Consider the following 26,423-nt stretch of genomic DNA (forward strand, 5'->3'; position numbering starts at 1 on the left):
GGGCCGGCTCGCCCCGCGCTGGGCGGGCGCCTGGGCGGCAGGTGCTGGCCCGCCGGCTCCCCTCGCGGCGCTCACTGCCGCCCCGCCCCGCCCCCCGGGCTTCCGCCCCGGGAGCCGCAGTGGGCCGCCTCCCGCCTCCCGCCTCCCGCCGCCTCCCGCCGCCGCCCGCCGCCTCCCGCCGCCTCCCCCGCCTCCCCCGCCCGGCGCTGCAGCGGCGCAGACCTCGGCGGGGCCGCGGACTCGGCTCTGCGCGCGCCATGGCCCCGGGCCTGCGCGGCCTCTGGCTGCTTCTGGGTGAGTAGGGCCGGTCCCGCGCCCCCACCTGCCCCGCACCCGCCGCCCTCCAGGGGAGGCGAGCGACCGAGTCCCCCGGTGCCCCTCGAGCGTCCCCGCGGCTGGCCGGCCCTCTGGGCGCCGTGGCCGCTCGCGAGAGGCCCTGGGCGCGGGCGGGGTCCAGGGGCTGTGCCGCTCTCTCGGGAAGGGGCAGCGTGGGGCACCGCAGAGGGCAGGACCCCCGAAGGGCACGGGCAGCCAACCCGCACCCCGGGAACCGCTGTGGTGCTCGGGAGTAGAAGTGCCATGCGCAGGGCCCCGACCCCCGGCCCCCCGGCCCGCGCCTCTGCGCCCCCGCACCCCCGCGCCCCCGCACCCCCGCACCCCCTCTCAGCTGCGCGGCGCCCGTGCGCGGGCAGGCGCCGAACCACCGCCCTCTGGAAATTAGCGAAAACCGGGCCCCAACATGCCGCAGTTGCTGACTTGCAGATACACCTCCCGGGACGTCTTTGCAGAAGTGGGGCGGCCGAGCAGGCTTCCCACCGCTCCTTGGGGCGGCCCCGGATTCCAAGGGGGGCCCTGGGGAGCCGGCAGCGCCGCCGGCTTCCTCTGCGGGGACAGCCGCCGCCCAGGGACAGGCCCGGCGCCAGACCCGGCACCAGACCCAGCAAAACAGCGAGAAATTGTCGCCTTAACTTCCCCGTCCACAATCTGCATAAAATGCTGAGCACCCTTTTTAAACACCTTTAGTCGGACTCATGGAGTGTGTATTAGGTACCTTATTTATCTGTTTATTCTTCTACCAAGGATATGTTTCTCAGTCTTTTTACAAAGAGGAAAGGTGGGTGAGAAGCGTGGATGTGAGAGAGGAACATGGTTGGGTTGCCTCCTGGACATGCCCCAGCTGGGGTCAAACCTGCAATAGCCGCGGCTCAGGTGGCCGGGACCGTCCTGTGCACTAAGATTGCTGGTTCCATCCGGTCAGGGCACAGGCCTGGGTTTCCAGCTCCATCCCCAGTAGGGGGCGTGCAAGAGGCAGCTGATGGATGTTTCCCTCTCACATCGATGTTTCTCTCTCTCTCTCTCTCTCTTTTCCTCTCTCTCTAAAAATCAATAAAGACATTTAAAAAACAAAAAATGCAACCTGGAAGTGCACGGGCGACACTCTGGCCACCTGAACTGCACTAGCCGGGGCTCTTGGATAGAACTAAATGAGTAGGCCATTTAAGTGGAAGCATCCAGGAGCCCTGGGAAAGCCCCCACAGCCAGTACTGGTTCTTTGGCCTTTCCCCAGAAAGGGTAGTGTGGGCAGATGCACCCCTGGTACTGGTGAAGGGGTGACGCCTGTGCTGTTTTTGCGCTGGGGGCAATGTGACTTATCCCGGAGATGGCCCCGACACTGGAGGAGATGGGGCGTAAGCCTCACCCAGGAGTGTACTGCGGGAGACTCTCAGCACAACAGTCTCATCGGAAAACGGATCTTGCCACTTAAGAGTTTTGGCTGAAGTTATGTGAAAAGCAAATCTTAAAATAATATTATTCTCTCCTTGTGTTAGGATCCATTTGGCTTTACATGGAACTTACTGTTTTGGTTTCCTAAGAAATGAATATTTCTCTTTAGCAGGGAGCTGGGTTGTGTCCTTTTTTTAAAATCATAAGTAAATGTTTTCTACTGGTGTGCAGAAGCTTCACCCTCAAAAGCATGTGTAAGTAAAACACTGTGTCATAATCACATATAAAGACCTGCCTTGTGCCCTGGCCATGTGGCTCAGTGGTTAGAACCTCAGTCCACAGGCCAAAGAGTCATGGGTTCAATTTCCAGTCAACGGCACATACCTGGGTTGCAGGGGTTCAGTACCCGGCACCGGTTGGGGTCATGCAGGAGGCAACCAATTGATGTGTCTCTCTCACATCGATGTTTCTCTCCCTTTCTCTTCCTCCCTCCCTCCCTCTCTCTCGAAAACAAAAAAAAATCAATGGAAAAAATATCCTCGGCTGAGGATTAAAAAAACCTTGTTGTTTCCCAAGAAAGCGATGCATGTTTTGATGAAAGTACAAAGTCATGTCATCTTAAATTATTCGGAGGGGACTGGCTAATGTTGTGTCTTAGAAAAAATAAACACAACTCTCTGAGGTTATGAGTAAGCTTGTGTCGTTGGAACCCAGCAGGGATTAGTAGAGTACGGAGCACACGGCGTTTTCTTCCCACGCTGTGGCCGTGGCCGTGGCCGTGGCCGTGGCCGTGGCCAGCTCTCCGTGGAGCGGAAACCCACCCGGCCTGGCACTGCAGTTGTTGCCAGTCTGCTGGTTTGTAGGTTCAGGAGCCTGTCCGCAGTGGTTTTGCAGTGAGCTCCTTTCTCGCTCAGTCGGCTTGCTTTGCGCAGGGTTAGGTCGTGAGCATCTCACTGCTCGTATTTCCTTCTGCCTGGGCTCTGTGCAAACTCTGCTCACAGGAGGCCCCTGCAGGGTGACGTGCGTTTCGGAAGTTCGTGTACAGCCCCTGGAAAGTTTGTCATCGATCAGAAGAGAGGAGGTTCCAGACGACCCAGGGTCGTTCTGTGTGACTGCCTTGTAAGCTCCTGGTTTGACGAGCTCTCCGTCACTCAGGAGGGCTGGCCCACGCCGACGCTTGTGACCTCCTCTGTCGTCCGTCCTGGGAAACACGCACCTTTCCCGGGGTCGTGCTGGGGGTGTGGGCTCTCTCGCAAGGCTGCGGTAGTCCCTGCAGTATCTGGCTTGGTCTATACACAAGTGTGACTGTGACCTTCGGGGACATGCCAGGACACGCGCTACACGTGACCGCTTCAGATGGCCACGCGGTCCGAGTCCGAGGCACCCGAGTGCTGGCGCCCAGACCTGGAGGGGTCTCGTTTGCTGGTCGACTCCGTGTGTCTGTCGGCTCTCCCGGGGGGACGTTTCCGGAGCCTGCCCCCCTCCGCAGGTGCAGGCAGGCGGTGTGCATGTGCTCATGCCGGGCCAGGGCCGGCGGGAACGTCCCTGTCGCACGAGGTGGCGGTCGGCCACACGGCTAGGACATGCTCCCTGGGAAAGGCTCTTCCTCCTGACTCCCCCCCAGAATGAACCAGTTCCACAGCCCCGACCCTGTTCATGCTGGCATTGGGCAGGTGGGATGGCGTGGCGTGGATTCCAGCCCCCGAGAGTGGAGCCTGGTGGGTTGGCTGCCAGCATCCCCTCCTTCGGGCACAGAGCCCGGCTTCCCCCTGGCTTGGGGGGCTCTCCCTCGGTGCATGGGCTCTGGCCTGCCACCAGGCTTGTCTCGGAGGGCACAGGACCCAGGCTGCACAGTCTGATTTCTGCTGGAGCTGGGGGCACACTCTCTCTGGGCTCGATCTGCCAGGGCCTGCCCGTGGGCATGGAGGGGCGGGGCACTTGCCTGTGCCCAGACAGAGCCCTCCTGATACCTTTGGAGCCCCAGGTCGAGCCCATGGGGTGGACTGTTCAGCCCTATGACTCCCTGTTGGAGCTGGTGTGTCCCTTGCAGGACAGTGCCTGGTGGTGGCAGGTGCTCATGGGCTCTGAGAAGGGCACACTGTCCTTCCCAAGAGCCTCTTGTTCCACGGGGACTCGGGGAGGTCCCCCTGAAGGAGAAGGGTGAGCAGGGGAGGTGGCCAAGGTGGCTGCCATGGCTTCAACCCACGCCAGGGCTGTGGCACCTACCTCTGCCCTGCAGCTGCTTCCTGGGAGTAAAGAGATGCTCACGGTGCTGACAGCACTCTGCCGTCCTCAGCTGCCACGTCAGAGGTGCCCCCGGGCCCCACTGCCCCACGCAGGCCCCCAGAGGCACGTCCTCCTCTGCAGCCCTCCCTCCAGGCCGGGGCGACCTTGAGCCGGGTGAGCTGCGAGAGAAGTCGGCTGTTCCGGGGAGGAGGCTGTGTCAACACAGCAGGACCGGAGGGCTCGCACCTGAACAAGCACACATTCATTTCGGCATAATGAGGTCATTGTTGTCCACAGAGAGCTTTTGCCCTGAGATTGTCTTCTTCAGTGTTTTCTTTGACATCGAAAGACACCATTTCCATCGTTTAAAGTACCGATCCTGCCCTGGCCGGTGCGGCTTAGTGGTCAGAGCGTCGGCCCGTGTACTGAAGGGTATCGGGTTCGATTCCCGGTCAAGGGCATGTACCTGGGTTGTAGGTTCAGTCCCCGGCCCTGGTCAGGGCACATGTGGGAGGCAACCAATCGATGTGTCTCTCTCACATCAATGTCTCGCTCTCTCTTTCCCCCCTTCCCCACCCCCTCCCTCCCTCCCTTCCACACTCTAAAAATCAGTGGAACAAAGATCTTCGGGTGAGGGTTAACCAAAAATATACAGATCCCGAGTGCTTTGCGGGAGCCGGTCCCACAGAAACACACTGACCGGGACTCCGCAGGGGACCCTGGCCGGGGCCTGAGCCTCACGGCCAAGCCTTTCTTACTCTTCTCGGGGGGCCTCGGCTCCCCGATGGCTCCCTCCCTCCCTGCCGTGTGGGTTCCCAGGGTGGATTGTGTGGGACCAGAGACCAGGACCCTGGCCCGCTCATCTCCCTCCCCACACACCCACTCTGCCCTCTGCCCTCCCCAGTCCCACAGGTCCCTCCGGAAGCCTCCCCTGGCCACCCCACGCACCGCCTTGGGCTGGTGACCCTCTCCTGCACCCCTACCGGTCCCCTCGAAGCCTCCATCACACCACAGTGGCAGTAACCCCCACATGCGCCGTGCTTGAACCCCAGGTCAGCCCACCTCGGGTCCCTCCTGTCAGCAGCTCTAGTTTTCAGGCCACCACGGGGCCGGAAGCAGTGACCCGCCCGTGGCCTGGGCGGCACCCACCCTCCACCCAGGGCTCTGCACCCCACGCCCGCGAGGCTCATTCGGAAGGGCCCTGACCCAGACATGGCCGGGAAGGCGAAAGGGACGCTTGACAAGCGACGATTGCACACTGGTGCCTGCCCGCTGGTCACGTCCAGGGAATGAGCGTCCCTCCCGCGTCACACAGCGGAGCCCACGTCCCGGGGACACGAGGAGAGAGCGTGGTCACCTAAACAGGCGTGAGCTCGGCACCAGGCTGCTCCACCTGCCTGTGTCCACCCCTGGAAGCTCCGTGGGTCCGCTGCAGGAGGAAGGAGGCCGATGGCAGATGAGGGGTTTCAGAGAGACACGGAGCTGTTTCTCCTGCGGACGTCTCTGTCTCACACGAGTGAGTCACCCAGTGTCACGACCAGGAGGGGTTCGAGAAGGTGGGAGCCCAGCCGCGGGACCCCCAGCCCTGCTCCGCGTGAACAAGGCACAGGAAGGGCGCTGCCCAGAGCCCCAGCCCCGGGCGGTCGTGCACCGGCCCTGGTTCGGGACTTTCCGGGGCCTTTGTGACCAAGCATTTGACCCAAGGCTGGGAAGGGCAAAGGGGGACCTGCAGGATGTTAAAAGGGGTGATAGGAATTTGGCTGAAAAGCATTGGGCTACTTTGAAATGGGGCTGGGGTGTGAGTGGGGGCAAATGCCCCAGGAGGGAGGCTGGGCGGGTGGGGGCGGAGGCCCGAGGAGGAGGCTGGGCGGGTGGGGGCAGAGGATGGAGAAGGAAGGAGGGAACACTCCAGAGAGTTCCAGGGGGGAAGCTGAAGGATGTCTGTGGCCTTGGGCCGGGGCAGTGAGGGAGCCGGGGGTCAGCCAGGCTCCTGACCCAGACGGGGGTGGGAGCTGGGACTTCCCGGTAAGACCCAGGGCCCCAGTCAAATTCACATTTCAGTTTGATGAACAATTGTTTTGGTGCAAGTATGTCTCATGCAATATGGGAGATACTTATACTAAAAAAAAAAACATTGTTTATCTGACATTCAGATTTAACTGGGCACCTTGTGTGTTTACTTATGAAGGCTGGCAGCCCCGTCCACAGAAGCACGCTGGGCTAGGCGTCCCCTGGGACCCTCGGGGACGATGGCAGGTGGGCAGGTGTCCGCACAGGTCCAGGGCACAGGAGAGAGGTGCGGTCAGGGGAGTTTGGCGTGAGAGCCTCAGATGGGAGGGCTGCTCCTGGCAGTGATGTTAACGGTCCTTCCTTAACGTCACAAAAGCACTAGATTCCGCGGATGCCCGCTGATCTTTGAGCTCAAGTCTGCTGGGATTCGCTCGGTTATTGCACTGACTCACCGGCTGCCGGGCCATGAACGTCAGGACCCCCCCTCCGCCCCCTCCACCGCGGTGCCGAGCGCTGGTTCAGTTTCTGGGAATCTTGTGGGGTGTTGGCTGCTGCTGTGAGTGGGCCGTTTTCCCAGTCTGTTTTCTGACTGTGGCTGCTGGGATGAAGCTCTTTCCGCGCCTTTGTTCCCGGTCGGTCAGCTCCCTGCACTTGGCTTCCCACACAGCTGCTTCTCGACTTGTCTTCCTCCCCACCCCCACCCCCCTTACAGATGGGTCACCTGTGACCAGGCCCGGCTCCCCAACTCCCCCGGTGTTGACTTTGTCCCTCTCTCCGTCTTCTGTGGCTGAGTTCCTGGATGCCCTGTGCCAGGACAGGGAGGGCACCCACACCCTGCAGCGTGACATGGGGACCGTCTTCACCCCGCTCCGTGCTTGTTAAACTTGTCCAATGCACGGAACGTAAAACGCACCCTCTCAACCATTTCAAGGGCACAACTCAGTAGCACTAAGTACATTCACACTGCAGACTAACCGTCACCATCCTCTCGCCCACTGAACACTCCTTGCCCCTCCCCTGGCCCCTACCCCCCCCCCCCGCTATTTTCTGTCTCTGACTCTGGCGACTTTAGGGGCCTCCTCTAAGTGGGGTCACACAGTGTTTGTCCTTTTGTGACTAGCTTGTCACTGAGCATAATGTCCCCCAGGTCTGTCCATGTGACAGGGTTTTCTCCTTTTTTAAAGCTGACTACTTCTCCATTGTATGGATGGACCACACTTGTGTATCTGGCCATCTGTTGTTGATGGACACTTGGTGGCTTCCATCTTTTTTTATATATATAATATGTTTGTTGTTGTTTTTAATTTTTTTTCTTTACTGATTTTAGAGGGAGAGGGAGAGATAGAAACATCAATGAGAGAGAACATCGATTGGCCACCTCCTGTATGCTCCCCACTGGGGATCAGGCCCACAACCCGGGCATGTGTCCTGACCGGGAATCGAACCGGTGACCACTTGGTGCAGGGTCTACGCTCAGCCACTGAGCCACACTGGCCAGGCTATTGTTTTTTTTTTTTTAATCCTCATCTGAGGATATATTCCACTTATTTTCAGATAGAGTCAGTGGGGGGGATAGAAACATCGATGTGAGAGAGAAACATTGACCAGCTGCCTCCTGCACGCCCCCTACTGGGGATGGAGCCTGCAACCCGGGCATGTGACCTGACCGGGAATCGAACCTGGACCTCTCAGTCCATGAACGACGCTCAGCCACTGAGCCACACCGGCAGGGCTGTTTCCATCTTCTGACTTGTGATGGCGCTGCTGTAAACACGGGGTGTTAATGTCCCCTGAGACTGCTTTTATGTGGCATCTGCACCCGGACATGGATTTGCTGGCCACATGGAGACTGTTCAGTTTTGAGGACCTGCCACAGTCTCCACAGCAGATGCTCCCTTCACGTCCCCACCAGCGGGCGCGGGCCCACTCCCTCCAGGCCCTCCTGACTGGTCCCCTGGGTGCAGGAGCGTCCTGGTGGGTGAGGCCCCTCGGGCTTGCGGGGGATCCAACTGCGTGAGGGTCACACTGCTGTGGTTTGTCGTGTTGAGTCTGACGTCATCTCCCTCCACGCCCACCCCGTAGGTGTCACGTTGCACCCCATTCTCTGGTGGGCTCAAGGGACATGTTACCAGGCCCCCATGTCCAGCACAGAGCAGGAACCTGGAGGAGGGGAGGGGGGCAGGGACGCAGCACTGCAGGCCAGAGCAGGGACAGCGGCTGGGACTGACCAGGAGAACCCAAATCAGGTGACAGCTAGAGACTCTGTGGGCGAAGATTCGTGGGAGCGAGCTGCTGTTTGAGGGGACACGAAAGCGCCCATGGGCCCAGGAGGACGTTCCCCTTTGCTCTCAGCCCCCAACTGGGAGCTCAGAGCATGGCGGGTGGGAACTCCTCCCCCAGGGGTGGGGAGCTGCTTGCGGGGGAAGCAGGAACCCCTGAAGAGAGAGGGTTTGGCAGGGAACAGACACCAAGCTGGGGAGAAGGAAGAGCTCAGGGGGGCCGGGGCTTTGTTGGACAAGGTGGGGAACGAACTCAACACCAGCTCACAACACACACCTCAACGAATGAGCCCGACCAAATAGAGCTGATGCTTTTGTGTGGCTCAGGAATGTTGTTATAGACATTCAAATGGCCCTGCCGCTGTGGCTCAGTGGTTGAGCGTTGACCCTGCACCAGGAGGCAGCGGGGTTCATGATGGAGGCCCAGGTGTGAGGAGGAGGCAGGGCTCTCGATAGGGGCGCAGGTGTGAGGAGGAGGCGGGGCTCTCCATAGGGGCGCAGGTATGAGGAGGAGGCGGGGCTCTCCATAGGGGCGCATGTGTGAGGAGGAGGCGGGGCTCTCGATAGGGGCGCAGGTGTGAGGGGGAGGCGGGGCTCTCGGAGGCGCAGGTGTGAGGAGGAGGCGGGGCTCTCCATAGGGGCCCAGGTATGAGGAGGAGGCGGGGCTCTCGATAGGGGCCCAGGTGTGAGGAGGTGGCGGGGCTCTCGATAGGGGCCCAGGTGTGAGGAGGAGGCGGGGCTCTCGATAGGGGCCCAGGTGTGAGGAGGAGGCGGGGCTCTCGATAGGAGCCCAGGTGTGAGGAGGAGGCGGGTCTCTCGATAGGGGTGCAGGTGTGAGGGGGAGGCGGGGCTCTCGGAGGCGCAGGTGTGAGGAGGAGGCGGGGCTCTCCATAGGGGCCCAGGTGTGAGGAGGAGGCGGGGCTCTCGATAGGAGCCCAGGTGTGAGGAGGAGGCGGGTCTCTCGATAGGGGTGCAGGTGTGAGGGGGAGGCGGGGCTCTCGGAGGCGCAGGTGTGAGGAGGAGGCGGGGCTCTCCATAGGGGCCCAGGTGTGAGGAGGAGGCGGGGCTCTCGATAGGGGCGCAGGTGTGAGGGGGAGGCGGGGCTCTCGGAGGCGCAGGTGTGAGGAGGAGGCGGGGCTCTCGATAGGGGCCCAGGTGTGAGGAGGAGGCGGGGCTCTCGATAGGGGCCCAGGTGTGAGGAGGAGGCGGGGCTCTCGATAGGGGCCCAGGTGTGAGGAGGAGGCGGGGCTCTCGATAGGAGCCCAGGTGTGAGGAGGAGGCGGGGCTCTCGATAGGGGCCCAGGTGTGGGGAGGAGGCGGGGCTCTCGATGGAGGCGCAGGTGTGAGGGGGAGGCGGGGCTCTCGATGGAGGCGCAGGTGTGAGGAGGAGGTGGGGCTCTCGATAGGGGCGCAGGTGTGAGGAGGAGGTGGGGCTCTCAATAGGGGCCCAGGTGTGAGGAGGAGGCGGGGCTCTCGATAGGGGCCCAGGTGTGAGGAGGAGGCGGGGCTCTCCATAGGGGCGCAGGTGTGGGGAGGAGGCGGGGCTCTCGATGGAGGCGCAGGTGTGAGGAGGAGGCGGGGCTCTCGATGGAGGCGCAGGTGTGAGGAGGAGGTGGGGCTCTCGATAGGGGTGCAGGTGTGAGGAGGAGGCAGGGCTCTCAATAGGGGGCGGTGCTGGCTCACTGGGCCTTGATGGTTGAGTAGGAGTTCTTACCGGATAAGGTATCGTTTCTCAGTTTATGGTTGCCTTGGTTTGGGTTTTCCTTTTTCAGATGAGGCTGAGGAACCCTAGGGCAACATGTGCTCCGGGGCCTCAGTGACAAGCGGGCAGGTGGCTTCCTGGGGACTGGCCTCCAGGGGTGGCAGCGGGTGGAAGGGGGTGGTTCTCACCCTGTGGGCCCTGGTGGGGGGGCAGCAGGAACCTGCAGGTCGGGGCTTTTCCGATGCCTGTTCGGGAAGATGTGCTGGGAACCCAGAGACAATCTTTTATAAATCTTGAGGTTTTAACCTGCGGACACTGTAGGGGAACAGAAGGTGGAAGGTAAAGGTCACCCAAGTGACGCCCTCGGAGGTCACCCCCAACCTTTCCTTCCCATTCATCACGTTAAACAGCTTTACTGGGGTGTGGTTGCCAAGGAATCACTGAATGTGTTCGCGTACGGTCTGCAGGGCTCTGAGGGACGGGTACGATCTGCAGGGCTCTGAGGGACGCGTACACCTGTGTGCCCTCGAGACAGTTCGAGGCTGTGTGCCCCTCCGAAGGCGCCCTGGGCCCTGGGCCCTCCCCCCCGCGCCCTCCCCTGTCCCTGCTGGGTCCCGGGGCCTGCGTGTCCTGGGAGTTGCCAGCGTGTCCTGGGAGTTGCCAGCGGCGCTCACACTGAAACCTTGCAGGGACCCCTCCCTGAACTCACCCCGCGGGAAGAAGTGCTGTTAGCTCGTGGTTGGCGGGGTTCCCATTTCTCAGACAGAGAAACTGTGGCCAAGAGGGAACAGGCCTGCGCGAGCCCAGGAGGCCTCTGCTCCACCTGGGAGGTTGGGGTGTGGTGGCCCCTGGAGGCACCTGGACTGCTCCTCACCCCAGCTCACGGCACCACCGGGGGCTCTGTGCTAGCCCCCAGCCCAGTCACTGTGACCAGCACCCTCCCAGCTCACCCCCACCATCTCTGGCTCCCCCTCCCCAACCTGGGGGAGGACGATGCGGGGTCTGGTTCTCTCTCTGAGAAGGGGAATCGGCCGCAGCAGGGGGCCCTTCTGCCACGTGTGCAGACTCCGGGCAGCTGAGAGTGAGGCCCGTGTGCTCACACTGCGCCCGGCTCCTAGAAACCCCGGTGCTGGGGTCTCAGTGCACTGCCCTGCAGCCTGGAGCCCAGGGCGGGGCGGGGGAGCCCCGCCCCGCTCTGCCCGTGGAGGACCCCCGCCCCCGCTCTGCCCAGCGAGGGGGAGCCCCGCCCCGCTCTGCCCGAGTCCTCATCTCAGGGGCGCTTTCCCACTTCGAGGGGGCCCTTCTCTGAATCCCCCATGGCCGCGTGCCGGGCAGTTCCTGTGCTGACTCGCAGGAAGGAGCGATCTGCACGGCCCTGGGGGACGGGGGTGGAGGGGGTGGAGCCACCCGCTGTCTCACGGGAGTGGAATCCACACGGACGGACAGGCCTTCGCACCCCGTCTGCCGGCAGTGCGGTGTCTGCGAGGGCAGAGAGCTGCCGGGCTGGTTAGGACGAGGTGCTGCCACCCCAGGCTGGCCCAGGCTCCCCCAGGGCAGGGAGGAGAGTGGGGTCTCCACCCCCGGGGAGCAGGACCCCGCCCTTGGGAGGCAGAGGTGGGAGATGAGCGTCCAGGGGACCACTCAGAGCTCAGAGCCAGGCCGGGGGCTGCTCCTGCTCCAGGGGGGCCGCTGAGGCTGCAGGACGGGGACAGGGGTGGTTCTTTGTGGCCCAGAGGGCAAAGGGAGGAACTGACCTGAATCCACCAGGAGGGTCACCTCCACAGGAGGACGCTGGGCTGGGGACCCGTGGAGGTGCACCGCCTTGCCCTGGGCCGGGCTCTGCTGGACCGGCTGACCTCTGGGAACTTGGCAGCCACCAGCGTCCTGATAGCAGGGTCCACGCGTGTCAGCCTCGTGGTGGCTGCGTGCACGGGGAGCCCTGACCGAGAGGCACGGTCTCCATTCCCTGAAGCCCTCCAGAGCTGGGGGGCGGTGAGCTCCGGCCCCCACCTCGCCACCACGCGAAGGAAGCTGGGTCCTCTGGGGCCTCTGACACGTGAACATGCCGCTGGGAGGGCGTCGCTCGTGTATCAGGAGGTGGGGGTGACGGCGTGCAAAGGTCCTTGAGGAGAGGGGTGCTCCCCCCGTGAGGCTGAGGCTGGGCCAGGTGGGCGGCTGGCCAGAGGGGAGGAGGCGGGGGAGGGGCAAAGGGAGGGGGCAGGCCACATTTGGGCCTGGGGTTTGCAGGGAGAGGGTCCTGGAGGGGAGACGTCCTGGTGGAGAGACGTCCTGGAGGGGAGACGTCCTGGTGGGGAGACGGGTGGTACCTGGAGCAGCGAGGCGGGGACCATCACAGCGGTGGACCTGGGACGAGGCTGGACGGGTGGTTTAGAGCTCCTTCCCTAATTCAGTGTCCGGCCTCCCCAGCGACTCAGGAGCCCTGGTACTCCACCTGTCCCCAGGTAGGCTTCCTTAGGGCTGTATCATGGAGCAGGCGGAGCCCCTGGGCAGGGGACCCAGCAGGGCCCGGGGCAGTGGGTGAGCCCGCAGCCCGACCCTACCTGGGGTCCGGGAAGGACAGCCCCTGCCTGCCCAGAGGGGACAAAGCAGATGTGGGGCCTGAGGAGGACGAGGAGGCCGGGGGTGGGGCCTAGGGAACCCCTGGGGGTGGGGCCTAGGGAACCCCTCCGCAGAACAGTGCTTGACCACCGGCCCTCATTTTGGTCGGGTATGTATCGAGGCTGGAGGGCAGGACACACCTTGTCGCATCGTCCGCTTGTTTATGACTGTAAGCATCAGACATGGGCGTGAGCTCGGGGGCCTGGGGGTGGTGCAGCCGGGTCCCCGGTGCTTGGATGGGACCCTGTCCCCCTGTGCGCCCAGGACAGGTGGTTCCTCCTCCCCGGGCCCATCAGAGACCCCCGGCAGCCCCCAGGAGCCTCTGGGATGGGAGCCCTGGGCCCCGCGTGTATCTTTGTGGGGGAGGGGGGGGCAGGGACCAGGCCGGAGGGTGACAGCGCCCACACACTGTCGTTGCAGCCCACTCCCTCTTCCTGGCCTCCGCCTGCCAGGACGCCGACTCTGACGCGGTCTTGCAGAAGCTCTGCTTCGCCCGGTTCCAGGTGGACATGGAGAGCATCGGGAAGACGCTGTGGTGCGACTGGGGCAGGACCATCCAGTGAGTCACCGTGTCCCCGGTGGGGGGCATGGCTGGGGCTCGGGGCCCAGGGCCCGGTGAGAGGGTTCCCCGGAGGCCACAGGTTGACGGGACAGGGGGCAGATTCACGGGGACAGAGGAGCCAGTGACAGGGCAGTGAGGGGCAGGAGGTGTCCCTGTCCCTGATGACCTGTGGTCTCCTGCAGGGGGTCCCCAAGGCAGCAAGAGGCGGAGGGTCCCGTCAGGGCCATGTCCAGCGTGAGATGCCTGTGGCCCATCCAATGCAGGCATCTGGGGACCACGGAGAGCACGGCCGAGTCCCCAGGGGCCTCAGTCGCCGAGTCTCCGACAGGTGGCCCCGTGGGCAGGGGCGTCCGAGCTGATTCCCTCGGCCCCGTGGGCAGGCTGCCCTTCCGCCCGTCCAGGGCTAGGAGCTCCCGGGTGTCACGGGGAGGCTGTCACCAGAGGGGTGGCCCGCGGCACGCCACAGAGAACGGCTAGCACGGAGCCTGTCCCCTTCATGGCTCGGTCTTTCTGCCAGAGCACCCCTCTTCCCACCCCACGGGCTCATGCTCTGCCTCCCTCCCCTCGAAGGGGCCGAGCGTCCGCTCCCAGGCCGGGCCCTCAGCCCCTGGGGCCCGAGCAGGACTCAGGTGACCAGCCCAGCAGGAGCCCTGGGGACGGCGGGGTCCCCTCATTCCTGTCCTTCGTAGCCTCGTTTTCTAAACTGCTACAGTGATCACGGGTGAGAAGCCGGGGGCAGGCCCGGTTGTGGAAACTCGGGACAGCCTGGTCTTCAGGCAGGTTGGCCTGTGCCTCCGCTGAGTGACTCTGTCCCCGTGACCCCGGGAAGAGGCCCGGTCCCTGGAGGCACCCTGCCCTCCTCTGCGCCAGCCAGGGTTTGTGCAGCTGGGTGCCAGGCCGCTGCCTGGCAGAAGACAGGGTGCCGCTGATGATGTCCCCGCAGAGGAGGTGAAGCCACCAAAGCCGTTCCCGACAGTGCCGAGCGCAGGCAGAAACAGTGCCCACTGGGGCCCGGGGGACGCACAGCCGGAAACAGCCGCGGTGGGTGAGGGGCTGGGAAAGTCCGTTGATTTAAAAGAAAGTCAAGATAACTGAAGGAGCCCTGGCCGGTGTGGCTCAGCGGTTAGAGCGTCGGCCTGCAGACCAGAGAGACCCGGGTTCGGTTCCCACTAAGGGCACAGACCTCGGTGCAGTTTGTCCTTGACCTGGGTTGGGGTCGTGTGGGTGGCAGCCACTTGATGTGTCCCTTTCATGTCGATGTTTCTCTCTCTCTCTCTCTCCCTCCTTCTCTCCCTCCTGCTCTATCTGAAGATAAATGCAAAAATGTCCTCAGGTGAGGATAAAAATAATAATAAAATATTAAAAGAGAATTGAGGGAGCAAAGAGCAAAGCCCTTATTCTAACAGTGTTGTCATCCATCACGTGGCGTGTGTCACACTGCATGACATCACATGTCATGGCACACGCTACCTTGTATGACATGTTTACATTGCCTGACGTTACATTAGACAGGGCGGGGCAAAAGTAGGGTTACGGTTGTGAGCATGTGAGACAGTCTGTTCTTGTAGGGTTGTTTATTAATTGCTGTATTCTTCCCCGTACAAGCTACTGCAAACCTGTGGCATGTTCCATTCCATGACACATCACAGTACATTGACCCGTCCCGCAGGTCGAGCAACGAGGACTCTAGAGGGGGAGTGAGGATGAGGAGGGACAAGAGACACGAGAAATGGAGACAAGATAGGGCTCTGATCAAGTCTCGTTTATTCTGGGGAAATTGACACAATATATAGGGCAGGAAAAACAAGATCATTTGTTATCAAGCGATAGTTATTGCGTAACCACCCCAAGCATGGGTGGAACAAAAGACTGAGTAAATGGTTCAAAATGCAGAGATAAAGCAGAGATATCCTGCCTTGGGGCAGAAGATGGCAGAGCAGAGTTTACTTAAAGAAATGTAGAGATAAAGAAATGCAGAAGGCAGAGACATCCTGCCTTGGGGCAGGAGATGGCAGAGCAGATTTTAACAAAATGGATGCCATGCAAAATGTCTCCCACAGGTCCCCCTTTTCTTTAATTTTAAGGCCGAAATAATACCTTGAGGGGACTGTGCCTGTCTTAGGTCAGGAAACTTGCACACAGTGCCAACCTGTCCTTACCCGTCATTGGAAAGCAAGGCAGCATAGGGCCTTGTTCCTGTCTTAGGTGGTGGTTGGCGACGCGTGTGAGTTCCAGTTGCCCGTCTCTGGCTAACCAGCCCAGCGCACCAAGGTGACGAGGATGTTGAGCTTATTGACTCACAGCTAGAGTGAGCTTCTCTGTTGGCCATTTCAAGTCTATGATAGTGGTGGACCTGTATAGATTGCATCTTAATGGCATCTATCTGCTGCTTGATGAAAGCCATCACCTTATTGAAGAGGAAGGGTCTTAGTGACACAATCAGTGAAAGGCCAAGTAAGGGGCCCAACAGAGGGAGAAGATACACCCCATTTAGCCCGCTCCAAAGGGGGTTATTGAAAAGTTCTTTTCAGCAGCAGCGTTCCTGCAAGGCAGTCGCATGGGGGGCCAAACAAGGCCCTCAGGAGCTCCTCAGGGTGTGGAGGAGGCCCCAAACCTCCTTCCAAGCAGGCAAAGATGCAGTAGTATCCCTGCAGTAAGATTTCAGCCTTCCGGTCCATTCCTGAAAAGAAAAAACAGGAAAAGCCTCTCAGGGCGAATTTTCATCCCTGGAGTTATCTATATGGTTATCTGTTATTCCTTTAACTTGATCAATCTGTTTAACCAAACGCTCTGGTAGCCATCTGGCAGATTTCATTTTCTTAGAGTACATGCATACAGAACCTCGGCCCCAGATGAGGACTGGGTCTGGGCCATGCCAAGAGCTGGTTAGCGGATCTTTCCCCAACACTGAGGCAAATTGTTTTTGGGTTTCTGTATGCCAAAAGCGATTAGCAGCAGATTGCCCATCAGTGTCCAAATTTAAAAAATTGAGGATAAATAAGGCATGAGAGAGAATATTTCTGGGTGACCCCCTCGTGGGGTACCATTCCTCCTTTTTTATTTTATCAGTGGTGATCTTTAAAGACAGATGTGCTCTCTCTACAATCCCTTGGCCCTGAGGGTTGTAAGGTATACCTGTTATGTGTTGAATATTGAGGCGTTTGCAAAATTGGGAGAAGGCTGAACTTGTATAGCCTGGGCCGTTATCGGTTTTCAATTGCTGTGGGCATCCCAGAACTGTAAATGTGGTTAGCATGTGACTGATCACATGTTTTGTGGCTTCACCAGTTTGGAGGGAGGCATAAATGAACCCACTAAAGGTATCTATGATAACATGTACATATTTAAGATTTCCAAATTCAGCGATGTGAGTAACATCCATTTGCCATAATGCATTAGGGATTAGTCCCCTTGGGTTTACTCCAAGGTGGGGGACCGGCAAGTGAGTGGCACATGAGGGGCAGTTTTTAACAATTTGCCTAGCTTGTTCCCTAGTAATCTGACGCATGAGGCGAAGCGTTTTAGCATTGAGATGATGTAATCGATGACTGTTCTGCGCTAGGGTGATTTTATCAGAGCTGTTATCAGTGGCTGTAAACACTTGATTAGAATCCTGGAGGCGAGTAGCTAGGTCAGCTTTTTGGTTTCCCTCAGCAAGAGGTCCTGGCAGCCCAGAATGGGCGCGTAAGTGGCCTACGTAAAATGGGTGAACTCTTTTTGTAATTAGCTTCTGTAACTGCCTAAACAAATTTCCTGCATTGGATATGTTTTTTACCTGTCCAGCTGTTTCTAATAGAGGTATAGAATGTGCGATGTATGCACTATCTGTGTAAATATTGAGAGAATGATCTGGGAAGGCAGAAAATACAGCAACAATGGCTTGCAGTTCCGTTAGTTGAGCAGATGTGCTGCTGGTCATAAATGACACTGTTTGGTCCAGATAAGTGTAAGCAGCTCTACCCGTCGAGGACCCATCAGTAAATACTAGTAAGGCATTTCTCAAAGGCTTAGATGCTGTGAGTATAGGAAAGGTAAACTCATGTTTGTTGGCAAAATCAATAAGTTTGTCTGGTGGATAATGATTGTCTAGAATCCCCGCATAAGAGGCTAGGGAAATGGGCCAAAATTCAGTATTTTGCATGAGCCAGCTAATTTGGTCCACGGTATAGGGTTGTATAATAATATCTGGCTCCTTACCAAAATAACATTTCCCTTGTTTCCTGCCCATCATAATGAGATTGGAAACTGCCTGATAATATGGCTCAATGACCCTTTTAGGTGTGGCAGGCAAGTGAATCCACATTAAGGGCGCTGTCTGCCAGAAAACAGCGGTTGGGGAGAGAGCAGTCTTACAAATAATAAACTTTAAAGGTTTAGTGTAATCCATAAAGGTGGTTGCTTGAGAATGGATAGCCTGTTCCACTTTGCGTATAGCCTGTTTTCCTTCCAAGGTAAGTTCACGGGGAGATGTAGGGTTGGCATCTCCCTGTAGTATATCATACAGGGGTTTAAGTTCCCCTTTACTGATTTTTAAATAGGGCATAAGCCAATTAATGTCCCCTAGCAATTTTTGGAAATCATTTAGGGTTTTAAGCTTGTCTAATTTTAGCTCTAATTTTTGAGAGGAAATTAGGGACCCTCGCATTTGAAAACCAAGATATGTATAAGGGTCTGCGAGTTGGACCTTGTCAGGGGCTATTTCCAGGCCTTTGTCTCGTAAGGCAACGCGCATCATCTCATAGCATTTCAAAACCTCGCTCCCCTCTTTTCCGGCTATGAGGATATCATCCATGTAATGTATAATGTATATATTTGGCCAATTGTCTCTGACTAATTGTAAGGCTGAGGCTACAAAGGATTGGCATAGGGTAGGGCTATTAGCCATTCCCTGTGGCAGAACACGCCATTGGAATCTTTTCATAGGCGCTTTGAAATTTATAGCTGGTAAGCTGAATGCAAATCGCCTCTGATCATCTGGATGCAGAGGAATCGTGAAAAAACAATCCTTTAGATCAACAATGACTTTGAAATAACCCAAAGGTATGGCAACAGGTGAGGGAAGTCCTGGTTGTAAGGCTCCCATTAGTACCATAGTCTTATTTACAACTCTTAAGTCTTGCAATAGCCGCCATTTACCAGATTTCTTTTTAATGACAAAAATAGGCGTATTCCAAGGGGAGTTACTAAGGACAATGTGGCCAGCATCAAGCTGCTCCTGTACCAGCTGTTGTGCAGCCATCAGTTTTTCTGCTGTTAGAGGCCATTGATCAACCCACACCGGCTCCCAGGTTGCCACGTGATCTTTTCTGCATGGGTCACAGGAGTGTCGATAGCCCCTATGGAAAATGGCCTAATCCTGCCCTATCAGTCTTTGGGGAGGGCTCTATGGGTTCTGTTATACCCATATTATTTTTTCCCAGCCCTTGGCCTGGTAGATATCCGGTTTTCAACATTTGTGTAGTAATAACAGCATTCGGGCTTCCCATTATTAATCCTAATTGGGATAAGAGGTCTCTACCCCAAAGATTTATAGGCAATCCAGCTATAACATATGGTTGTATGGTGCCCTGGTTACCTTCCTGATCTTTCCAAGTTAATAGCTTTGAACTTCTCTCTGGGTTTTGACTTTGCCCTATTCCTTTTAGGTGAGTCAGAGTTGCGTCTAGGGGCCAGGCTGTAGGCCAGTCTACTTTTTTAATTATTGTGACATCAGCCCCTGTATCTATAAGCCCCGAAAATTTCTTACCATCTAACCAGAGAGACATAATGGGTTTTTGTGCTGATATGACCTCCGCCCAGTAAACGTCTGATGACCCAAAGCCTTGACCACCTCTTTGTCCTGATACTGCCCTATTTGTGGTGGGCATCAAAGGCAGGAGCAGCAGTTGAGCAAATCTTTGTCCTGTGATGACAGTATTAATATTTTGGGGGGATGATACCATAACCTTAATTTCTCCGGAGTAGTCATTGTCTATGACTCCTGGAAGGACTTGTAGTCCATTCATTGTTGAACTGCTACATCCTATTATTAGTCCAAATGTGTTTTCAGGCAGAGGGCCAAAAATTCCAGTAGGAAGGGCCTGAACTCCCATTTCAGGAGTTAATACTGTATAGGTGGTGGAACTGAGGTCCAATCCTGCGCTTCCTGTGGTGGCTCTAAGGAGGTTTGAAATGGATTGTTGTTTGTTGGAACAAAACTGACTGCCCCAAAGATTTGTTTGGGTTTGGGAGCCTGGGGCTGGCCCCTGTACCCGTTTCCCTGCATCGGGGATAGTTCGTTACCCTGAACATCCTTTTTAGACCTACATTCATTAGCCCAATGTTTCCCCCTTTTACATCTAGGGCAAACTCCTGGAGTCTGAGTTTTTGAGTTATTAGTGGGATTTCCTTTACAATTCCTTGCGAAATGGCCAGTTTCCCCACAGTTAAAACATTTACTCTTGTTTTTTTTGGGATAAGAACTGTCTAACTGTATACCCTTGCAAGGCGGCAGCCATGGCAAGGCCCTGTTGATAGGCAGTCCCAATATCAGAGCATAGGCGAATATAGCCAGTTAAATCAGTCTTTTTCTTATAAGGTCTAATAGCGGCTTGACGGGCGGCATTAGCATTTTCAAAAGCCAATTGTTTAACAAAATCCGTGCCGGTGTCTGCATTACCGAAAATTCTGCCTGCTGCAGTAATTAAGCGGTGAACAAAATCTGCAAAAGGCTCATCAGGTCCTTGTTTAATGTTAGTAAGGGAGGAGCTCGTGTCGCCTTTGGTGGGCAGTTTCCTCCATGCTCTAGTGCCTGCTGTCTGAACTTGGGCAAAAAGGCCTGCATCATATTGCATTTGGGCATCACTATTGGCATAATTTTCTTCTCCTATTAGCATATCAAAATTCCATCCATTACCAGCCTGCACATTGCGTTTAGCAATGTCCCTGCAGTTCTCTACATATTCTGATTTCCATAGGAGATAGTCTCCTCCAGCACGTGTCGCTCGGGCTAACGTCTGCCAATCCCCAGGCGTAAGCCAATTCTCAGCTACTGATTCTAAAATTGCCGTAGGCTGTGGCTCCGTATTGTGCTACAGCGGTTTTTAACTCCTTTATTAATTTAAAATCAAACCCGCTATGGTGGCGCCAAGCCTGTCCTTGCGCGTCCACTGTTTCTGTTCTGGAAAAGCCTCTATATCATCTAGCTCTGGTGCGAGTTGCAAGCGGGGAGGGATCTTTGGGACGGCTCCCCTCATGGGTGGTTTTTAGGCATAATTTTATTCCGAGTGGGCTCGGTTTTTTCTTCCTCATTATCACTATCGAATGACATGAAGTCCTCACATTCTTTACTTTCATTTTCATTCCCTTTTTTTTCTTTCTGTAATATACCCTCGCTATATTCTACTACATTGGCAAGGAGAGGAACAGAATGTCTCTGAGACAGAATTCCAATAAGAAAAAGCAGTTACCGAGACCTTCTCGGGTCCATAAGTCTTATAATAATCTCTAAGAGCATCACCAACTATTTCCCATCGTTTTTGATCTATAATTTCCTCTGTACCAAACCAAGGACAAACTTCTTTAATATAATCAAAATACTGACACAAATGCTTAATTTTCACCTTTACTCCTCGTGCCTTTATAGCCTTTCCTAGTCCTTCAACGAACATCTTATCTTGGCTCAATGCTTGACCCATAATCGCCGTTCACTTACCCGAGGGGTGCAGACGCAGCAGGTTCCCACGTCGTTCCCTCTTTTCTTTTCCTTTCTGCCGGCCACTCGAACGGCGTCCTTCACTGGATCCCCCGTGCTGGAGCCCCACGTTGGGCGCCACTTGACCCGTCCCGCAGGTCGAGCAACGAGGACTCTAGATGGGGAGTGAGGATGAGGAGGGACAAGAGGCACGAGAAATGGAGACAAGACATGGCTCTGATCAAGTCTCGTTTATTCTGGGGAAATTGACACAATATATAGGGCAGGAAAAACAAGATCATTTGTTATCAAGCAATAGTTATTGAGTAACCACCCCAAGCACGGGTGGAACAAAAGACTGAGTAAATGGTTCAAAATGCAGAGATAAAGCAGAGATGTCCTGCCTTGGGGCAGGAGATGGCAGAGCAGATTTTACTTAAAGAAATGCAGAGATAAAGAAATGCAGAAGGCAGAGACATCCTGCCTCGGGGCAGGTGATGGCAGAGCAGATTTTAACAAAATGGATGCCATGCAAAATGTCTCCCACAGTACATGACACGTTACATGACACGGCGTGTTGCATTATGTGCTGTGTGACATGGCAAAGGGGACGCGAACGGGCAGAACCGAGGTGCTCAGCAGCTGACCGGGAGGAGGGAATGGCCCTGGATGGCCTGCTGGGCCCGCTGCCATTCCGAGGGTCCTTCCGTTGTCCCAGCTTCGGCCGTGAGAGCGTCCTCACGCTGGCGGTGCCCTCTTGCCCCTCCTGCGGGGCAGCTCCTTCCCTTCCCGTCCCGGAGACGCCCCGGGCCCAGCCCTGGACTCAGCCGTTTCTCCAGAGGCCCTGGGTCCTTTCCAAAGAGGGTGTTTAGAAGCCAAGATGTATGGAGAGGTAACAGAGACAGACATTTAGACATGGACGCAGACAGATGCCAGTGCATTCACACCAGGGACTGAGGGTAACCAAGGAAACCACGAAGCCTGCATGGGGAGAGCGTGGGGGGTTCCCCTTTAAACCAGGCGTTGGAAGCGCCGTCTACGGAACATTCACTCAAGGGCTTGTCTGACGAGGCTGTGGGGTCTGTCTGGCGAGTCCGGTGCGGATGCGGCGGCCTTGAGGCGGACTCCCCTAACTCGGTCCAGGGCCTTCAGCTGACGGGGAGGTGGGGGGCATCCATGGTCGAGGGGAACCGTGTCCCCAGAACACCCAGCTCAGTGTTCGACGGAGTCCCTGGGGACCACCGTCTGGGCAGGCTGACACAGAAGACTGACCGTCACCCTGGGGCGCTGAGCATCAGAGCAGCATTCGGAGGGAGGCGGAGAGAGGGCCATTCCCCCTTCCCTGCCCCGCCCCCTTCGCCCTTCTCTTCCCCCGCCCCACCCACTCCCTGTGAGCAACCAGTCTTATTCTGCCTTTTCCTTTCTGGTATTTTTTGTGTACAAGTGAGTAGGTGTACCCTTTTTTTTTCTTTTTTTTAAATTTTTTTCCCCTTTATTGATTTTTAGAGGAAGGGAGAGGGAGAGAGAGAGAGAAACATGGATGAGAGAGAACATTGACTGGCCGCCTCCTGCATGCCCCCCACTGGGGATGGGGCCCACAACCTGGGCAAGTGCCCTGACCAGGAATCAAACGGCGACCTCTTGGTGCAGGGTCGACGCTCAACCACTGAGCCACATGGGCTGGGCCCATTTTGTTCTTATACCCCCTCTTTGTCCCATGAAGTGTATTATGCTATGGATCCTCTTTTTGTACTTTTTGCACTTAACAGTATACTCCCTAAATCAGACCTTATCAGTGCACAGCCTCGTTCGCTTTCACAGCAGGTACCCCCCCCCCCAGGGCTCAGCTTCTTCCTCACTTTCCCTACAAGGGACACTTCGGTTTGCCCAGCACTTCCGGTTCCAGGCGGTGGTGCGTGACGACCCTGTGGCGGGCGTCTCCGTGTTGTCGGAGCTGTGTCTGCGGGTGCGGCCTGGACGTGGGACGCCTGTGTGCACGGTCACTGAAGTCCGGCGGGTGGCCTCGGGGGCTGCACCAGCTCCCTCCCAGCGGCCGTGCGGGAGCCTGGTTCCCACGCCGCTCCAGGACTGGGTGTCCACCCCGCGAACGGTCACCGTCTGGGAAGGACCGGCTGCACCGCCGTGCCCCTGGCTTGGGAGGGGATCCAGACGTGTTCCCCGGGCGGGGGCCGCTCATCGGCTTTCCGAGAACGGGCGGTGCCTGTCGGCCGGCTCCTGCCCTTCGCGAAGAGTCCTCGTGTGTCAGAGACGGTGGCCTTTGCCACAGCCGGGTTAGCCGTTCTCTCCCGCTACTCACTTGTTTCTCTGCTTTGTTTTTGGTGTTTTCCTTGCCACATAAGCTTTTTCTCTGATCACCTGTGGGTCTGAGTCATCGTTGGGAGGCCTCCTCTTCGCCCCGGCCCAGGGGAGCCCGCCCCTGTCTTCTCGAGCCGGGAGGTTCTGGCACCCGGCTGGGTCCCGGGTCTGGAGGTCGGCTGCTGTGCAGAGTGGACCGAAGCAGAGTCCGGCTGTACCCAGAGGCTCCGCCCACTTGCCCTGTGGCTCCGAAAGCCCATCTGTCTCTGAGGCCGGCTCCGCTCTGGACTGGGTTCTCCGGACTGGGTTGTCCGGACTGGGTTCTCCCGACTGGGTTGTCCGGACTGGGTTCTCCCGACTGGGTTGTCCGGACTGGGTTGTCCGGACTGGGTTCTCCCGACTGGGTTCTCCGGACTGGGTTGTCCGGATTGGGTTCTCCCGACTGGGTTCTCCGGACTGGGTTCTCCCGACTGGGTTCTCCTGACTGGGTTCTCCCGACTGGGTTGTCCGGACTGGGTTCTCCCGACTGGGTTGTCCGGACTGGGTTCTCCGGACTGGGTTCTCCCGACTGGGTTGTCCGGACTGGGTTGTCCGGACTGGGTTCTCCTGACTGGGTTCTCCGGACTGGGTTCTCCCGACTGGGTTCTCCCGACTGGGTTGTCCGGACTGGGTTCTCCGGACTGGGTTCTCCCGACTGGGTTGTCCGGACTGGGTTGTCCGGACTGGGTTCTCCCGACTGGGTTCTCCGGACTGGGTTCTCCGGACTGGGTTGTCCGGACTGGGTTCTCCCGACTGGGTTGTCCCGACTGGGTTGTCCCGACTGGGTTCTCCCGACTGGGTTCTCCGGACTGGGTTGTCCGGACTGGGTTCTCCCGACTGGGTTGTCCGGACTGGGTTCTCCGGACTGGGTTCTCCCGACTGGGTTCTCCGGACTGGGTTCTCCCGACTGGGTTCTCCGGACTGGGTTCTCCGGACTGGGTTGTCCGGACTGGGTTCTCCGGACTGGGTTCTCTGTGCCCTCACAGGGCCCTTCCGGGCCATCCTCGCGCTCCCTGCATCGGCAGCCTTTTCTCCCCCAAACCAGCAGCGGTCCGCACCCCTCCTCAGTGTTACTACCGATCACTTCCCTCATCCCAGACCGTTCTTCGCTTCGCCGGCGCTGACTGAGCGCACAGTCACCTGACATGTCACCTCCTCTGAGGACGCAGCAGTCTCGGGGAGAGCAGGACAGCCATCATCCCCCTTATCTGCCAGGGTCACAGCGGGTTAGGGCTCTTTGAACGCCAAGTCCCAGCTCTTGACAGTCCCCGAGGTGGCCCCCGGCTCTCAGGGAGCTGGGTGCTGGCATCAGGGGCTGCTCAGCCCTGCCGAGGCCCGTCTGCAGGAGGGCACCAAGCCTGCCTGGCGCTCGGGCCACGGGCTGCCTTTCTAGGGTCTGGGGTTCTCGGGTGGACGGGCTGGTCCAGATGACCGGGAGAAGGCCCAGTGAGGGTGGAGGAGTGGGCAGGAGGGTGTGGCCATGCTGTGAGCACAGGGTCCAGCAGGGGGCAGGATCCGGAAGTGGGGACAGCAGGCAGAGGGCGCAGGTGCTGGGAAGGACCCCTCCGGGAGCCGAGTGAGTGCAGGCTGTCGGGGTGCAGAGGCAGCGGCCCCGTGGGCAGGACGGACGGCTGTGGGGTCCGGGGTCCAGGACCAGGCTGAGGGTGAGGACAGGAACTGCAAAGCCAGAGCTGCCCTGTGCCCGCTGCCTGAGGCCACAGCTGTCCTAGAGCCTGGGCAGGTCTGCAGGTGCCCCTGGGTGAGCCGGCGGGAGGTCTCTGGTGTAACAGCAGCTGCACATCCGAGGAGACACCTTCCCGCTGAGTGACACGGACACGTGTGAGCCAGGCAGCTTCTGCAGGGGCCACGGGGAGGGGAGAGGGCCCACCGTGGGCACGGAGAGGCCAGCACTCTGGCTCCCAGGCTCACGTTCCACCTGCTCCGTTGAACAGACCGAGGAGGGTCCGAGCAGCCCCGCCTCACTAGGACCCTGCACAGCAGTGTGGACTTATTTCCAAGTTCGGAGCAGCACCGGGCATCGCTGCTCAGAGGTAGAAGTTTCTGGAGCAAAAGCAAGGTTCGGTGAGAGCGTTCGGCCGTGTTCCAACGCGAGAACGGGGGACACTCCCGAGGCGGTGGGCCGTGGGCCTGCTTTGCTTTGGCCTTTCGAGGTTTGTCATCGTTACTGCCTACCCCGCGGCCACAGCCCGGCGTGGCTCTGTGCTGAAACCGGTGCCAGGCTCTGAGACCCCAGTCCTGAGCCTGGGTCGAGGTTTTCTCCTGAGCCCATAGTGCTCGGGGCGTCTGACGGCACCGCGCCGGGTCCCGCAGGGCCGCGGGGTCAGCAGGGCAGGTCCACTCCGTGCCCCAGGCCGAGTCACGTCTGGGGTGAGCTTGATCAGCAGCAGCCCGGTTCGCTCATGGACATTGAACGTCCTGTAATGTATTAACTGGGAGCACAATCTAATTTGGGGAGCTGTAAAGAACTAGGAAGAATGTGTCACCGGGAACTTGCATTTCCAGGGGCCTTCCTGTGGGTGTCGGGAGGAGGGAAAAAGCAGAACAAAGAAAGAGAAGATGCTCAGAAATGGGGAACACAGCTAGAAAATGGTTGGTTTTTAAGTGACCAGTCAGATTTTCTCCCCAAGACAAGAAATGCTGGGTGGATTTGGAGATGCGAGGCCCCTTCCTGCCCAGCTGCAGCGTCCGAGGCACCGCCCTGGGCAGGCGCCGTGTCACGGGCGGCCCCGTCACGAGTTCAGTGAACCCCCAAAGAACCGCCTGTACCTGCACCGTCCGCACCCTCCTCTCTCTGCCCCGAGCTCCCGGACTGGTCAGTGCTGCACCCACCTCGGCTCCCAGCAGCTTCGGTCCCGCAGTGCTGGGTTCCAGGGGCCCAGGTGCCCGCGGCCTGCTCCCTGGGCATCCGCCCTGCCCTGCTGCCCACGCTGGGCCTTGAAGAGCCCTCCAGCCTGGCCTGAGGGGCAGCCTGCTCTGAGGCGGGGTCTCTCTCTGCACAGGGTGTTAGTGGAAGGACAACGTGTACTGTGCCAGCTACAGAGCAGCGACCTCGGGCACGAGCACCAAGCCTGACGCTCTGTTCCAGAGGCCTGCTGACCAGGCGGGCGCCCCCCCACCACCACAGGCCCTCCGCGGCCGTTCCCCCCGCTGTCAGAACAAAGAACCTTCTCTGTGTGCCGAGCCCGGAAACTCATCAGAACGCAGCTGATTTTGTTGGAATTCCAACAGGAACTGAGAGGGGGATCCTTCTTC

The 26,423-nt window shown here is 58.2% G+C and overlaps 1 protein-coding gene across 1 annotated transcript in view; it reads left to right on the plus strand.

The window, feature by feature from the left end:
• Positions 1-217: 217 nt before the first annotated feature.
• The window catches only part of RAMP1 (receptor activity modifying protein 1), a 40,635-nt gene continuing 14,429 nt past the window's right edge, over positions 218-26,423 (plus strand). The window contains exons 1-2 of the mRNA XM_036254605.1: positions 218-294; positions 12,982-13,120. Of these exons, the coding sequence (XP_036110498.1) occupies positions 258-294; positions 12,982-13,120 (176 nt within the window). The 5' untranslated portion in view covers positions 218-257. The remainder of the gene's footprint in view (positions 295-12,981; positions 13,121-26,423) is intronic.

Source organism: Molossus molossus, unplaced genomic scaffold (assembly GCF_014108415.1).
Source record: "Molossus molossus isolate mMolMol1 unplaced genomic scaffold, mMolMol1.p scaffold_m16_p_11, whole genome shotgun sequence".
Taxonomy (NCBI): Eukaryota; Metazoa; Chordata; class Mammalia; order Chiroptera; family Molossidae; genus Molossus; species Molossus molossus.